Genomic DNA, 17,256 nt, shown 5'->3' with positions numbered 1-17,256 from the left:
GTGCTGGTTTGATTAATATAAATTGGGCTGCCACAGAAACTCACATGTTTCTGCATGCCTGAGCTGAAGGATTTGGGCCACCGTTAGGTAACTACAGGGGTTTTTTCCTCTTCTGTTGTGAGTCTCGCTAGTGCCTGCTCTCTTCTCTCAAGAAGGGAAAACCTTGGATGATACCTCCTACCTTGTTTTAGTTCATGATGCAACAAGGTCTACTGTGTGTGCACCACTGGCTGAAGAGCAGTTCATGCTACACAAAACATGTCTGTTTTGTTAGCTACACGCTCTTATTTGTAGCTTACAGTTGCCTAAGAATAACTGTCAGCTGTAGGGCCACTTAGGTTATGAAATAACTGCTGCCTTGGAACAGGAGAAAGGGTAAGATGAGGAAATGGCATTGCTGTCTTTGGAGAGGCTGCAGGAGTCCTGGACAGCCACACCAAGAGCACCCTGACTTGTGAAGCACCGGCAGGGGCTGTAGCAGTACTTTCTGCTGGGCATGTGGCAGCACGAGCCGTTCGTAACTTGCACGTCACTGTGTCACCCTGCAGGTACTAGTGTGTCTGCTAGCCAAAGGCTTCTGGCTCAGGACATTTCTGCCCTTCCTGTGGAAAGGTGACCCAGCAAATCCATTCGCAGCACAAAGGCGCAAGCTGCGGTGCTGGGGCAGGAATGGAAATGCACCATTGCTTTATATATATATATCTAATTCTTCTAAGTAATGTTGAAAGGGAATCAAATAACTGGGAAGAGAATTCTGGTCCAGTTTGTTGTGCTGTATTTTCAAAAGGGCTGAGACTTTCCAGTGTCTGCGAATGAAATAGGGATGAAATAGAGATGAGGCTTCTCTCTTTCTAAGCACATGTGGCTTCTGCCAGGCACAAGCCTGACCCAGCCCAGAAGCTGTGCAGTCGCTGCTGTGTTTTTGTGCTAAACCTACAAAGTCTGGTTCCCTGTCAAGGTTGGTACCTCGGGCAAGGTCTAGGCAAAACACAGCTCAAGGCCTCTGGGAGCTGAGCAAGCTCGTGTCTCCTCGTCTTACCCAGGCAAGGAGCCGGGCATAGCAAAAGGAGTCCTGTGAGCGTTCGATGTGACGTGGCTCATGTAACCAGCTCTGTAGCTTTCAGTGAAAGACCTCCCATGTGTTCCTGGTGCCGCAGGCAGCTCCCTGGGGTCCTTTCCCTCTTGCTCCCCAGAGGGAGACCTCCTCCTGGGATAGCTTTATCTCCGTGGAACAAAAATTATTGACTGGGGTAAACAAGCAGCATAATTAGTGTGAATTAAAGTAATTTGAAAAATGCCTTATTAATCATCCAAAGGCTTGTATGCAGCGCAGGAAAATATGTTTTTAATTATAAACATGATTTATTTAAAGTTGATGGACTCCCTTTTAAACTTAAGCTCCTGAATGAGAGAAAATGAAGGCTAGTAATTTATTTGTTTCTACTTTCAAGGCTACATCCCACTTGCCTGCCTGGTTTTGACTCGGGCTTCATGCAAAAACTTGCAGCCCTGTGAGCCTGCAGCCATTGAAGTGGCTCTTTGCCTTTCTTAATGCTCTTCGTTCTGCCGGAATATTCAAGCAATCACTCAACACAAACCATGCTAGGCAGCCATGCTTTTGTTTCCAGTCCTGTTGGTGGTGTTCAGAAAGCCACAAGTTAATGGCCTTGAATCGAGCCAGGCCTCCTACAGACAGATACTTCCTTCATTACTCTCCGCCAGCTCCCATCCTCTCTGAAACTGCTGCTCTCCTGCGACTCCAGGTCTCACCTCCCACACGGCTCCGCTCAGGTACCTCGGTCCTGACTTGCAGCAGCTCCTGCCATTCCCACCTGGGGCCTGCTGAGCAGGCTGGGTTGCACAATGCCTTTCTAGCGTGTTCAAAGGAGATCTCCAAATTGACTTTTACTATATTGAAAAGCCAGGTTAAGTGCCTTTATTATTTTCTTTTCCCCTCTCCCTTTCTAGCAATGTAAAATTAGCTTTAAAGCCATCCTGGACGTATCTGCTCTGGTTTTGTTCCCAGCATTTCCAGCCTTGTGGTCTGTGCCTTACAGGCAATGCCAGCGTCGCCTGTTGAACCTCCCAAGCAGAAGAGATGGTTTCGTAGCTCTTCAGAGCGCTGCCCCTGCCCTGCTGGAGCTGGGCATCTTTATGCTTTGGAAAGTCTGGTCCTGGCTCTTGCCAGAGGATGGTGGATTTCTGTGGGGGTTCGTAGATTGTTTTGGCAGGAAGGGAACTTTATTGTCACCTGTTCTGACCCTTTGCATAACCCTTTTATGTAGGGATTATGCGTCAAGCCTGTGACTTGGGCTGAGCCAGAACTAGTCCAGCAGAAAAGCTTTTGGTCCAGCCGTGATGCTGAGGTCTCCAGTGAACGGCAAAGAACCCTTCGCCTCCCCAGTACCTTGTTCCTCTGGTGGCATTCTGATTCCACAGATCAGCTAGAAACTGGGAGGCAGGAAGGGAACGGGAGGTAAACAGAACAAAAGGCTGGGGGATATTTCTGATACCGTCACTTCAAAAATAAATAAATTGTAAATTCCCCTTAAAGTTGGAGCTTTCACAGGATCTTTCTGACAGCACAGAAAAGTGGGAAACAGAAGTCATCCGTAGTGGTTTTTACTGTTACAACAGTAACCATCAAATGCTTCTGGCCAGAAGCATGTGAGACCAGACACAATTGTCTTCTCCCCCAAATACTTCAGCTTCACCTTCTCAGGGTATGTCACCACCAGCTCTAATTCTGTACTTAGCTGCAGAGCTCCAGGATAAATGAGACCTGGTTATTTCCAGTAAAACAGAGGTATGAGGAGAAGGAACCTCCATGTATGCATGCCAGTGGCTTTTGGCATTGCATTGTAACTAAAGCTGGAAGCGCTTCCTTGTGTCGCTGCGTTGGGATGAGCCCTGGCTGGTCCCCAGTTGGATTCCCCACAGGAATCACAGACCCAGACTGAACTGAACTGTTTTTCCTGAGCACAAATGAGTCCCAGCATCGCAGACTGGTGGGGCTGGGAGGGGAGCTCCGGGGGTCGCCCGGCCCAGCCCCTGCTAGAGCAGGCTCTCCCCCAGCAGGCTGCACGGAGCCGCCCGGCGGGTCTGGGTGTCCCCAGAGACGGGGACCCCGCAGCCGCTCTGGGCAGCCTGTCCCAGCGCCCCCTCACCCTCAGGGCAGACAAGGTCTCCCTCATGTTCAGGTGGAACTTCCCGCGCTGCAGCTGGTGCCCGTGGCCCCTTGTCCTGGCGCCGGGCACCGCTGAGAAGAGCCTGGCCCCGTCCTCCTGACACCCACCCTCCAGATATCTGTAGGCATCGTAAGATCCCCCCTCCGCCTGCTCCAGGCTGAACAGCCCCAGCTCTCTCAGCCCTTCCTCTAAGGAAGATGCTCCAGCCCCCTCATCATCCTCACAGACCCTGCTGGACCCTCTCCAGTAGCTCCCAGTCTCTCTGGAACTGGGGAGCCCAGCACTGGACACAGCACTGCAGACGTGGCCTCACCAGGGCAGAGCAGAGGGGGACGATCCCCTCCCTGGACCTGCTGGCCACGCTCCTCACACCCCCCGGGGTCCCACTGGCCCCTTGGCCACACTGCTGGCCCATGGGCAACCTGCTGGCCACCAGCACTCCCAGTGCCTTCCCTGCAGAGCTGCCTCCCAGCAGGTCAGCCCCAGCCCCTACCAGTGTGTGGGGCCGTCCCTCCTCTACACTTGCCTTGGCTGAACTCCATGGGGTCCCTCTCCCCCACTCTCCAGCCTGCCCAGGTCTGGCTGAACGCTCCTCTCAGTCCTGTACCGTTGGCGGGCGTGCTGAGGGTGCCTCTGCCCCTTCGGTCAGGTCACCGATGGATCGGTGGAGTGGGACGGGGCGCAGCACTGACCCTGGGGGTCACTGTGAACCATAGCCCTCCAGCCAGACCTTGTGCCACTGATCCCAGCGCCCTGAGCGCTGCCGTTCAGCTGGTTCCCGACCCACCTCGCTGTCCGCTCCTCTAACCCACGGTTCCTGAGCTCGCCTGCGAGGATGTTACGGGAAACGGTGTCAAAAGCCTTGCTGAGGTCAAGGCAGACAACATCCACCACCCTCACCTACCCGGCTAGGCACTCCATCGGAGAAGGCTGAGGGTTGAGCAGGCGTGATTTCCCCTCAGTGAGTAGCAGCTGAGTCAGGCATGGGTTCCCCTTGGTGAATATTAGGTTGGTCGGATGTGATTTCCCCTTGGAGCAATGGAAGATGCGCAGGTTTCAGCACCATGGAGTGAGGATGAGGCTGCAGGGATCAAGTTCTTAAGGGATTTGGGGTTTATCCTTCCACTTCTGTAAAGACAGATGGAGGGAAACCGAGTCATGCAATCTTCTTTGCTCTTCTGATCAGTCAACTGGATCAGATTTCTCAATCGGAGCAGCGCCGCCGCTTCTGGTTTGGTGCCATGTTGGGGAGAATCAGTCCAGAAGAGAAGATGGATGATCAGGATGATGTTTGCTGTTGTAGCTGTTCATCTGCCTTGACATGGGCCTGTCCCAGGCAAACGTCTGTTTGTACAGCGTCTGTGGGATTCTGATGGTGACAGTGTTGTCATCTATGTTTTCAGGGCAAGACAGAAATCACTAGAAAAGCGAGGAGGAGGGAGGAGGTTTTTGGAGGACTCTCCTGTGAAGCAAGGGGGTTTAGACGGAAAGGAATTGGCAGCTCTGTGCTTTACATTCCTGTGCACGAGTGCCTCGCTTAACGGGAGCTTGTACTGCCAAGAAGGTGGGACACGGGGAGGAGATGCCCTGTGTGGGCAGCAGTGGGTGCTGATCGGAGCTCAGTGGGATGTGCTAGGTGGGATGCGCTTGGTGGGATGCAGCAGGTGGGATGCGCTTGGTGGGATGCAGCAGGTGGGATGTGCTTGGTGGGATGCAGCAGGTGGGATGTGCTTGGCGGGATGCAGCAGGTGGGATGTGCTAGGTGGGATGCAGTAGGTGAGATGCAGTAGGTGGGCTGCGATAGGTGGGATGCGCTAGATGGGATGCACTAGATGGGATGCGCTAGATGGGATGCAGTAGGTGGGATGCAGTAGGTGGGATGCAGTAGGTGGGATGCAGTAGGTGAGATGCAGTAGGTGGGATGCAGTAGGTGAGATGCAGTAGGTGAGATGCAGTAGGTGGGCTGCGCTAGGTGGGATGCAGTAGGTGGGATGCGGCTGCTTTTGTCAGGGAGAGCACAAGCCAGACCTGGTGCCTCGGCTGGAATGCATACAGGGAGAAGCAAGAGCAGCTGAGCCACGTGTGCCTCTGCTTTCACCTCCTGCCCACAGGCTGTACGGTGCAACAGGAGATGTTGTGCCAGTGAAGGGTTTTACTCTTGAAAATATGGTCTTTGACCCACAACTGGATGAACAGGAGCTGGCTGGGGCCAGAAAGCATCGATGCAAAGACCACTAGCAAGTCTGTTGTGTCAGCACCTGCCTGGAGCTCCCAGGCTGTTGGTCCATGGCTGTTTCCAGGAAGGAGGAACATCCTGATGGGGCTGGGACCCTGCTGCTCTAAACCGTGCTCCCTGGTACCACAGAACCCCGAAGAGTCTTCACTGTAAGCACCAGCACAGTGTGTGAACAGCAGCTTGAATTTGGAGTGTGAGCACGACTGCTGTATTCAGGTTGGTTTAATGTTCTGTAGTCCAAAGGACCCTTGCAGCTCTTGCCTTCTTGTGTTATTTGGGGAGTGGGGAGTTCTGGGGGCTCACAGCCAGTCCTTTGACCTCTGAAACTTTCTTTCAGCTCCTGTGAAGTGGGATGCTGCTGTTTCCAGTCCCAGGTGGCAGAGGCCAGGCTCACACCGCTGTAGTGCACGTGGGGAACGCTGCGGGATCTGCTCTATGGCCGTAAGGGGAGAGGTACCCTGCCCCCCTGCTCCAGGGGCACGGGATGTGGCTTTCCGCGTTTAGAAAGAAAAGGGGCAGATATCCCTCTCTGCTCCCTCCTCTGTGGTCCCCCTCCTCTGGGGAGCACCACCTAGGCAGATACACTGTGCTACTGCTTGTAATTGCACAGCTGCACATTGTTTTTTCCACATTGACTGCCAAGGGTGGATGTAAAGAGGTCGATCAAGGTCGTGTGGAAAACTAAAGCTGGCTTTTCCTCCACTTCAGGTGACTTCTTCCCTACTGAGGCGAGCCTTGTTGTGAAGGTTGGTATGTATTTACAGACGTTCACACAGGGGTTGAACATACTTGCACAGAGAGGCATGCAGTAACTCTAGCTTTACAATGGGATGCTGATTTAATTTTCCTCTTACACAAATCTCAGAGCAGTTTATTTAATTGAGGCTTTCAAAAGCCCTGTAAGGTGGGATGTTATTATGCCCGTTTCATGCAGGAGGAAGAGAAGCAGGGGGCAAATCCTGCCGAGAATTATACCTTCTGGTATTCTGGGAAGCTGGTAGTGAGGACAGGGAAGGACTTGCTGGCACATAAAGGAGAATCGCATCTTTGAGGTGCATGCAGAAGGAAAACCAGTGGGTCTTGCTGGTACCATGTGCTTTGGGCAGAGCGGGCGCGATGGCAGAGGTGTTCCTTTCCTGCCTGCGAGGTTTGGTTCCCCTCGGCGGGGCAGTGGTGGCCGCAGGGGTGCAGGTACCCGTGTGGTGGCAGGCAGGACACGTGCTGCGGGGAGCAGGGCACTGTGCTGAGGCTGCGCTGGCCTCCTGGAGGCTGAGGGACCTGGATGCTTTCCTACTGGGTTTGGGTATCAAAGCCTCCCTAATGGGATACCTGAAGGTGTAGACAGAGGGAGGGGCAGGAACAACCTCGGAGATAAACTCCATTGTGTGGGAGGGTGGAGGCTCTCGGAATGGCCTCGGGAAGGAATCAGGTGATGGCATGTTGTCTTTGGGCAGCTGAGATACCAGCTTTCTCCCCGTCTAATGAAAATAAGGAGAGACCCTTTTAATGTTCCTGGTGAGGGAAGGGCTGTGCCTGGAGCCCTGCCCTTACCAGATGCTGGGGAATCCACACAAGGGCAAATGTTTTGAATGCCCCAAGTCTAGAAAGATCTTGCAACTCATGACTTAGGTGTGACAGAAGCTGCTCTGCAGACAGGGGCTGCCTCTTCTGGATGTGATGGCGAGAGATGAGGTCACCCCTCAGTGCTAAAACCTTAAGAAACCTGTTGAGTGCTGAACTCTTGCTCTGGAGGGTTTTTTGGGTTTGTTTTTGTTGTTGGGTTTTTTTTTCCCCCACGGTGGCTGTAAAATGTTTGGGTTTGAGATCACTGATGCCAGCTCTTACTTTGGTGCTTTAGTCCAGTCCCAAGCCCCCAGTATCCTGCCACGACAGAGGAATCTCTGCTCTCTTTAGTGTATGTGTTACGTTATGTCAGTGCATTTCTAGACCTCATGGCAGCACAGAAACTCCAGGAAAAAAATGGTTAGAGTATTTCACAAGCCTGGAAAGCAGAGGCAAAGGAAAGTCACCAAAATCACATCAAAAAGATCAGGAGCTTGTCTTCTGGTATTTTATCTTCTCAGAATTCAAGACAGAAGGAACTTGTTACACGCTATGTTAAAATATCTATAAGATCTTAGCAAATTTTAGTCAAATCGGACATGTGTTAGCAGTGAAGCCGTGATGCGAAGGCAGGGGTTTGCCCTTCTTTTGCTACTCACGCCGTGCTAGCTGGAGGGGAGCTGCCGGAGCTGCTCAAATCGAATTTGTGACAAAGAAAATGGCTGCAGCAGCCGAGTAGTTCTTCAAAACATGATAGAAGCGCAGCATGCCAAGGATACTGCTGACATCCAAGGAGACCGATGCAAGGAGATGAGAGCTGCCACGGGGGATGTAATAGGAAGCATTAACACTGGCTGATGGCAGACCTGGAGAGCAGGATGCTGTACGGGAGGAACCTGGCACGACGATGGTGTAGGAGGGTTGGCTTACCCCCATGAATGAGATAATTTTTGGTCAGCCATGTACGTAGCGCATTGCTCATAGCCACCTCGTCGCCAGCTCTCAAACCAGCTCCTCCAAAAGCACGAGAGCTCGGGAACTCTTAGGAAGTTAATGCAAAAGGAGGAAAGCAGGACAGTTTTCCTGTGTCCGCACTCAAGTGTGGGTTGGAAGGAGAAGTTTACCTGCACCAGGATTCCTGGAGATCCAAACACTCGCTTCTCTTGCTGGGCCAGAAAGTCGAACATGCTGGAACCGTTCACAAACTGAAATACTATGGGGAAAATCAAGTTGAGATCAACAGAATTTTGGTTTCCTAACCTTAAGCATGGTTTAGGTTTTGATGCTTTACAGGCTTAGAGAGAGGTAGTATCTGAAAAGTTGACATTAGAATTTTTAATTGAATCCAGAATTTTCCGATACAAAATGATTAAATATTTACATATTCCAGCCACTTTGAATTAGGAAACCTTTCCCTGCAAAAACAGAAACACAAACTCACCTTTTCTTGCCAGAAGCACATTCCAGTAAGTGGACTTTTCTTATTTAGAAAACAGAATTTTTTTTTTAAGAAAAACAAAACAAACAACAGTCCACCACTTCTCTGCTGAGCCCAACCTGTGGGATCAGCTCCCACGGGAGACAATGCCATGAAAAAACGTCCAAGTGTACTATGTCTGATCACGGATAAATAGATTTTTACCTTAGACACCACGGCTGTTCGGGAGCCTGGTCTCGGGTGCACTGGCACAGCACAGTAAGAAGCACTGTACCAGGCTGGGATGGATGGCGCATCCCTGCTCAAAGCAGCGTCCTGGTGGAGTGTAGGAGGAAAAAACTCTGAGGTCGCTGACTTACAGGCTCATCTGAGCTGGGAAATCGGTCCAGTAACTTGCTTCCTACCCGGGCTCCCTGACAAACTTGTCTAAAATCCCTTTGTAGCTATCTGGCACTCCGCTGACAGCATGTGCTACCCTTAAAGGCTACTCCAAAATTTCTGCTTATGGCCAGAAATACAGCTGCAACTTGTTGATTCCTTCCCCCACCCCGTGCCGCAGAAAGATGAGCTGCCGTGTCCTGTCTGAGCTGCTATTTTGGCATCTTGGGAAGGAAACTGCAGCTGAAAGCATTGCTCTGAGCCGCTCTTTGGAGGATGAAGGCAGAAGGGACGGCCGCTGGGTCTGCAGCAGAGTGGTAGGGACGGATGCGACTCGCCAAGGCTAGGAGGAAGGGGTTTGGGAGCACTTGCAGCTTGCTGATAATCCGGGAGCAGAGCTGAGCCCGTGGGGCCCTCAGGCAGCAAGCCACCAGAGCTGCCCCAAAATGCGCTGCGGGGTGCATGCCCGCAGGGGACGTGCTCCATCCCCGAAACCACCCTGAGAAGAGAAAGCCCAGCTGTTTTGCGGAAGGCAGGGAACATGGGGCAGGGAGAGGGGCACGGCACAAGGAGAGGATGGTGCCACCTCAGGGCATTGGCTGCCTTGTTGGAAGTCACCACCCTGCTCCAGCCTGACCCAGGGCCGCAACCGCGGGTCCTCCGTCAAGCCCATGGCTTGCCAGTGTGTCGCGGGATGTCTGTTGGGCGACATTCCTGTCTGCGGTAAGTCCTCCAGGAGGCCACTGGCTCCCGGTGCTGCCAGAGGGAAGGAGGGCAGGGTGGCGGATCTGTCCGACTTCGGTGGAAACGATAGCGAGCAAACCACCATTGGGAAATGGTAGCCCCGCGGGCTTGTCTGGTAGCCTACACGAGAAGATTGATGGCGATGCGATCCCTGCTGACGCGATCCCCGGCAATGCCATGCCCAGCAGTGCGGGGGAGAGCAGGAAGAGCCTCGCCAGGGTCGCTCCAAAAAGCACGGGAAAAATTAGATCAAAGCAACCCCCATCACCCCGAAAACACAAAGGTGGGGGGCAGCACCATAGGTGTTACTGGTGCCTGGTTTGCCGTAGGTGTGGTGTTACTGGTGCCCAACCCCTGGCCAGCGCTCTGAGAGGGGGAACTGCTCCCCTTCCAGTCGGCGGCATCCCGAGGGGCAGTGGCGGGGGTCCGGCAGAGCCGAAGGGTACGGGAAGTCGGTCCCTTCGTTGGGTGTAACGGCTCCAGATCCTCTCCTCCCTCCACCCAAAATCAAACAAACACACAAATGAAATTTATACCTCCCTGAACAATGTTAACTGCAAATGGTACTAATTAGCGCTCCCCTAAATGGCTATGATTAGTTTACCAGCTGATGGAATATTTACTCTAGATTTTTTTTCCTTTTTATTATTTAAAAAAAAAAAAACAACACAAAAAAACCCCAAAAAAACAAACCACAACACACACACAAAACGCTCTTTATTTATTTATTTTACAAAATCCTGCTGCTGGTCGTGCTGAAAATGTGACTCACGGAGCAGGAGCTGAAACTGGAGCGGCTCTTTTACCGAAAAAAACCCAGATTAAAGCACAGGAAACGCAGCTTGCGAGAGCAGGCAGGCGCTGCGAGAGCCATTTGCAACAGTAACTTCACCAGGAACGCCAGGCTCGATGTATGATAAATCAACAATTTTTAAATAATGCGACTCCCCCCCCCCCCCGCCCCCCTCCCCGTTGCCTTGCGAGAGCGTTTTTTTCCGTGATGCTCCGCCAGCTCTTCTCCACATCCCAGCGTTTGCCAAACTGGTAGGTTCCAGTTCGGTCATAAATCGGCATCGGTGGATCGGGGGTGACGGGCGCCCCTCGGCATTCCGGGCCCGGGCGAATCCTCCAGAAGAGCGGCGGGAAGCACGGCTGCCATGGCTAATCCGCGCCTGCCGCCCCTCGGACAGGCCCGGCCACTTCCCAACCAGCCCCGGTGCCCCCCTCGCCCCCCCAGCTGCGTTTCACAAAGCGGATCCAGCCCTAAGCCAAGCGGGTCGTGGGATGAGCAGCCATGGGAGCGCTCTTTGCCGCCAGCACCAGCCCGTCTTTTTATTATTTTAATTTTTTTACACCCCCCGCCCCCCGAGTGTTGCAGCAAAGGGCTGAGAGCGGGTCCCAGGGGGCTGCTGGGGTGCCCGGGGTTGGGTTCACATGTGATACTTGTATTTGATCACATCCCCCCCCCAAATGAGGGGGGGAGCACAGCCAGACCCTTTCCTGGGGGAGGGGGGGTTGGCACTCCCCAGGGGGACAGGGACAGCAGGATAGTGTGTTGGGGGGCACCAGGGTGCCCTTGCACAGCCCCCCCCCAGGGGATGAGGGCGGTTTGGGAAGCGAGGATCCGTCTGGCTGTGGAAGACAGAGGCCTGGAGAGGGGGTGAAGAACTGGAGGGGGTGTGGGGGCACCCCCCTGCACCCCGCTCTGGGGACACCTCCAGGGGTGCAGGTCAACCTCTGCTCCCCTGAGGGGGAAATGCCCCCCAGCCCGCCCCGATTCCCCCTTGTGCTTCCAGCCCGGCCCCCCCCCAGCCCTGACCCCCAGCCCTGTCTGCATCCTGAGGGTGGATCTGACCTTCTGCCTGCTGCCCCCTCACCCCCCCAGCACCCCCACCCCCCACCCCAGCATTCCGACCCCGGGGTCCACTCTGACCCTCTCCTGTCCCCGTCCTGTGTCCCCCCCCCCCCCGAGGTGTGCCCTGGCCCCCGGGGCCTACCGTGTGTGTACCCCCCACTGAGGCCTGCCCTGTCCCCCCAGACCTGCCCTGATCCCCGGGTCTACCCCCCCGGCCTGCCCTCTGACCCCCCCTCGACCTGCCCTATGTCCCCCCTCTAAGCCTGCCCTGCCCGCCCCCCAGGCCTGCCCTGTGTCCCCCCCAGGCCTGCCCTGACCCCCAGGGCCTACTGCCCCCCCCCCCGCCTGCCCTCTGCCCCCCCCTCAGGCCTGCCCCGCCCCCCCCACGCCTGCCCTGTCCCCCCAGGGCCTACCGACCCCCCGACCCCCCCCCCAGTACCTGCTGCCCCCCCAGCCCGGCCCCTCCCTCTACCCCTCGGAGCAGGCCCCGCCCCCCATGCCCCGCCCCCGCTGACCTCCCCCTTCCCCCCCCCCCGCGCTGACCTGCCCTGCCCGCCCCTCCCCCGCCCTCTCGCCGCCGTGCAAATCTCGCGAGACGCCGCGCGCTTTCACTAGTGTGTGTGCACCAATCGAGCCGGGCCGGGCCGGGCCGGGCCCAGCGCCGCGGGGAGGGGGCGAGCACCGGCCCCGGCACCTGCCCGCGCCCCGCCGCGCCCCCCCCGGGAAGCGAAGGGGTCCCCGCAGCCCCGGTGCCCCCCCCACCCTCCACTCGCCCTCCCCACCTGCCCGGGCGCCGCCGCTCGCCGAGACCTCCCTCGGGCCTTTGTCCTGCCGCGAGGCCTTGCGGCCGCCGCCGGCCTGCGCGCACCCCGGCCGGGCGAGGTTTCTTACGCGAGGCCGGGGATCCGCGGCCTAGCCATCCCTTCCCGCTCCCCCACACCCGCCCCGTCTCCTTCCCCGCCCCGCAGCCGGCGAGGGGCGAGCCCCCACCTTCCCCCCCCCACCCCCCCCCGCTGCCGCCGCCCCCCTCCCCTCCGCCCTTCCCCGCGTGGAGCCCGGGTGCCCGCAGCGGCGGCGGCGCCTGGCTCACGAGAGGCCGCGGAGCCGCCCCTGGCCTCCCCCTCCCGCCCGTGCCGCCGCTGCCGCCGCCGCAGCAGGTTCCCTCCCTCCTCCTCCTCCTCCTCCTCCTGCTCCTGCCCCCGGCGGCGGCGGGATCCGAGCGGTGCCCGGGGAGCGCTGGGCCCGGGCAGGAGGGGAGAGGAGCGGCGGGGCGGCGGCAGGAGCAGCAGCGGCGGCAGCGCCAGGTGAGAGAGCCCGGGGGCGGCGGGGAAAGCGCGGGGGGACCCCCTCCGCCTGCCCGCCCGGCGCCGGGCCCGAGCCCGCCCTGGGGGCGGCGGGGCCGGGGGTTGGGGGGGCGGCTGGGCAGCGCCCCCGGGTCGCGCTGGAGGCGGGGGGCGGCGGTTGCGAGGGGCTGCCCGGCGCTGGCGGTGGGGCCGGGCCGGGGTCACGGCGGAAGGGCCCGAGGCCTGTGCCCCGAGGCGGCAGGAGCGAGGCCTGGGCCGCGGTGGCCGGGGCAGGGCGCAGCGCAGGCCCCGCGGGCCCGCAGCCGCGGCGGGCGGGGGGTAAGAGCAGGGCCAGGGGGTGGCCCGGCCCGGCCCGGGGGGGCGCGGAGGCCCTGGCCGGCGGGGGAGGTGACGGGGTGGGCACGGCCTGTGGATCCCCGGCCTGGGAGTTGAGGCGGTGCTGCCTGGGGTGCAGGGGAGGAGGAGGCAGGCCGAGGCGGTGCAGCAGCTGGCGGCGGGGCAAGGCTGCTCACTCACCGGCTGCTTTTCGAACGCCTGCCTCTGTTTCCCGAGCGGGGCGGGAGGGTGGCAGAGAGGTGCTGACGAGCCCCCCGCCAAGCATTCGGGAGGGCAGGCAGGGAATGCCATCCCCTCCGGGAGGGATGGGGCAACGGGGGGGGGGGGGGAGCAGTGCCCAGGCCCCGGGGGGAGGTCGGCCCTGGGGCGGGGGAGGCTCGGGAACTTGTGGCAGTCCCTTCCCCAGAGCAGCATCCCGGCGTGGGGATGCCATCCCCTCGCCGATGGTCGCCCTGTGCCTCATCATGAGGGGGAGACCTGGGAGGACTTTAACATCTTTGCCTTCGTGGCTTGTTCTGTCATTTTCCTCAGTGCACAGATTTCCTGTTTTGAAAAACTAGGCTGATAGCTTTGTTGGGGTTTTAAAGCCCATGGTAGGAATGGGGTTCTCTAATGACCACATTTTAGTATCCCACTAGTTTCTGAGGCTTGTTACAGATCTGGGAGAGCCGTTGGAAATGCCCCCGGATGGATTCACTTTGCCCCCTGTAACTTAGATCTGCAGCATTTGGAGGAAACGGCAGGGACAAAATGGACAGTTAATAAAAGGAACAATTGTATACTGCCTATTCTAGAGGGCACTTGCTGCCCTTCAAGAACTTTCCTCATCGCATATGCTCTTTATACAGCAAATCTTTATCTTCTGTCTTGTCTTCTTTTTTTTTTTTTTAATTCCCCCCCCCCCCCCCCCAGTCCAGAAAATGAAACTGGAACAGACATTTCTGGAAAAGAACTTGATTGGTGCAGTTGGGAAGATGTGATTCACAGTTATAATGAACATTGAAATTTGTCCCATTTTTTTGCAGTTCAGTATTTGAATTGTGTATTTCCTGATTTTTAACCTGTTTACACAACTATGCTAGGTCGGGGGGGGGGGAGGGGGGATCATTAACCCTTCAAATAACAGCATCCCTTGTGTTGGATTGCCAAGAGGTACCTCAGGGTACATCCAGTATACAGAAGCGGCTGTTACAGTAAAGGTATCCAAACCTTTATAAAGGGAAAGGTTTAAATGAGTGTTATTTTCTTTTTATAATTCCTTTCTGGGCTTGGAAAAACCAAAGCTGCTGATGGTGAAATCTGGAGTTCAGGGAGATCTAGTGTTTCCAGGATTGGCCAAAAATAAATTATGGGGTGAAGAATGTTGCGCTATTTTTTTTTTTTTTTTTCTTTTTCTTCCTCCTAGTCATGCAGCACGGATGAAAAGCTCTGAAGCTTTTAGTCATAACACTCTGGTCCCATGTTTTCCTTTTAATAAAGCATCCAGTGGGAGAATGTGACATAATTGGTTTCTTGGATTTAGAGATCTTGAAATGGCTGGTACAACAGATAGAAGAGGAAACTCTCCAGCAGGGTTACGGTTTAAGAACAGTAATATGGTGGCAAAGTCTTGTCAGTATTGCATGGTAGCGTTGCATTTCTCTTGCAGGAAAACGCTTTCTACATGGTTATGCTGCAGAACAGGCACTTTTGAGTCTCGTCAGTGGCGCGGAATATTAAATCTCTCTCCTTTCCTTGCATTGCATAATCTGAGTGTTGTTCTCCCGTAGCAGCAGAAATGATGGAAGAACTGCATAGCCTGGACCCACGAAGGCAGGAACTACTGGAGGCCAGGTTCACTGGAGTCGGGGTTGCTAAGGTGAGTGTACGTACCTTTGGTAACAGGCATGACTGCTTGTCCATCTTGCACTGCACTTTGGTTTTTTAATTTCTACATTGATAATTTTGCTTTGCTAGCAGAATATTTTTTGTATCAGTAGTTGTGTTTTGATTGCTAATTTGCTTGAAGTATGTTTAAGAGGAATGAAAATGGGATCTCTATGAGCAGATGGTTTGCTATACAGAAGATTTTGGGTTCTAATTAAGTTCTTAGGAGTGGCTCCATCTTAAGGCAGCTTGTACACCCCAAAAAAGCCTGTGACAACTTTGTCTTTGGAAGTGGGAATCTCATCTGTCTCTTTCTTTCTCCAAGAATGCATTTGTGAACTGAATTTGGCCACTTGTTAGACAGAGTTTCGAGTTTACTGTGTTTGATACAACAAGTAACCAGAGACTTAATATATTTAGGAATTTGTTCAGTTCTTTGTGGGTGCAGTATGCCAAAATTGTATACTTGGTTGCATAGAACACACACGCAAAAAGTATTTGAAGGTAAGCTCTCCTATACCTGCGATCCACAACCTGCTAGTAAAATCCCATCTTTGTCCTCATGCACAACTTCATGACTGTTCAGTAGCTGCTTTTCTTGAGTAAGGCACTTAAATAAGAACATTGTGTGGTTGCTTGATATACTAGCATTAACTTGTAAGTTCTCCAGATGATGTTGGTAGTGTTAATAGATAGTCTCTCTGAGCAATGAAATGGTGGCAGAACTCATCTTAAACTAGGTCAGTGAGAAGGAGTTTACTTTTGAGGAAGATACTGAGTTTTGGACAACATAAGGGTAGATGATAAAACAACGTATCGTTGCTAGGTAATTTTCAAAAACCTCTTAGGATTATTTTGAGAAGAGACTTTGTAGATGCTGTATTTCTTGGGAAAATTCAGACCACATCAGCACTTGGAAAGAGGGTTTTGTTTGAGTTCATGCTTTTCTTTCTGACCTGTACTTCAGTCAGGACTCAAACAAGCTTAAGTCTCAGAAGGGAGCGTGAGTAAGTAAAATGTTTAGCTGTAAGGTAGTGTAGTAAGGAAGATTAACACTAGAAGTTGTTGTGGCGTAACAATTTCGGTTATTGAAGTAAGAGTGTAGGGGGGGGTTGATCTTTTTCCCCCACTCTTAAGACTTTTAAGGTTTTTACTAGCATAAAAGTTTATGGTGCATAATGTATTTACAATCTTGAAAAACTTGTTTTATAAAACATTACAACTTTTATGTACTCTTTTCATCTGTTTCTTACCTCTTCCCCCCCAGCCCCGTGTATGTCACTTTAGTGTCTTTAGCTGTGCCGGTATAGATAAAGCCAAACAACTTTCTAGATTAGCTAAGGCTTAGAAGTGTAGGTGCTGTCGTTACTTTATGACAGTGCCAACGTACTCAATACTCACAAATGATACTAGGAACCATTCCTTTTAAAGGAATAACCTTTGAAAGATACAGGAAAGCAAGTCTTAATTATGTTTTCAGTATGTTTGGAGCAGAAAGTACATGCCCTTACTCTGTACCGGTGAATATTGAAAACCCATTTCTGTTTCTAAAGCATATCCATGTAAAAAAGCCTCATTTCTTGGAGGCTTTGCTTTGGGCAAAGCTGTTCTGTTACTGAATTTTATTTTAACCTGTTGTTATGCAGTATAGTGTTTTACTTTGTACTAGTCAGTAAACTGTTCAAGTGCGTTACACTTTTCAACCGATATATATTTATTTACTTGCATACTTGCTAATCTGCAGTAGATCAGCCAACCATTGATATGAATTAGCATGACTCTACTATGTTGCAGCAAATCTTGGTTGCAATATTAATCTCAGATACTACATTCCCTCCCAGGTTGGTGCTTCAAATTCCCTCCCTACCCCCCCAAGTCTCCGTCCGTCATGCTCCGCACTGGCATTGGTAGGTCATTGTCTTAAAAGGAATATATTGGGAAAGCTGTGATACAATTTGTGTGGTTCAACTAAGGTTTTTAGCTCTCTCCAGTTAAATGTTTAAGGAAGGCTACGTAGAGTAAGTTAGTGCCATCTAGTGGGACCGGGACTGGCACATCCTCCTGGGATGGAAGGTATTCTGTTGCTGTTTATTGCATAAAAGGAAGAAATGTCATCTTAGATGCTCTCCTATTGGGTGAAGGCAGCAGGCAGTTGTAACTGAGCTTCCTGCCTTCCACCGACTGGGTGTATCGCTTAGTGTGTTTGGTTAGGTTTCTTTTATGTTTAAAAATACAGGATATATTTTGGTCCTGCATAAAACTAACGGGCTAGTTTACATCCATAATACAAGTGCAGCTTTAAAGCCCGCTTCCCCTCCGTGTTTGCAAGTCAAGAGTGGCTGTACGTG

At 53.7% G+C, this 17,256-nt stretch overlaps 1 protein-coding gene across 5 annotated transcripts in view; it reads left to right on the top strand.

Annotated features, from left to right (window-relative positions):
• The first annotated feature begins 12,432 nt into the window (after nucleotides 1-12,432).
• The window catches only part of TLK2 (tousled like kinase 2), a 43,429-nt gene continuing 38,605 nt past the window's right edge, over nucleotides 12,433-17,256 (top strand). Inside the window, exons 1-3 of one of the 5 annotated variants that reach the window (XM_037411006.1) lie at nucleotides 12,433-12,706; nucleotides 14,815-14,900; nucleotides 16,750-16,815. In XM_037411006.1, the coding sequence (XP_037266903.1) occupies nucleotides 14,820-14,900; nucleotides 16,750-16,815 (147 nt within the window). In that variant the 5' untranslated portion in view covers nucleotides 12,433-12,706; nucleotides 14,815-14,819. Of the gene's footprint in view, nucleotides 12,707-14,811; nucleotides 14,901-16,749; nucleotides 16,816-17,256 lie in introns of all 5 variants that reach the window. The other 4 variants (XM_037411005.1, XM_037411008.1, XM_037411007.1 and 1 more) reach the window with 4 other exon arrangements.

This window comes from Falco rusticolus, chromosome 18, assembly GCF_015220075.1.
Source record: "Falco rusticolus isolate bFalRus1 chromosome 18, bFalRus1.pri, whole genome shotgun sequence".
Classification (NCBI taxonomy): Eukaryota; Metazoa; Chordata; class Aves; order Falconiformes; family Falconidae; genus Falco; species Falco rusticolus.
Note: the sequence above shows the minus strand (reverse complement) of the source record. Positions and strands in the feature narration are given on the sequence as shown.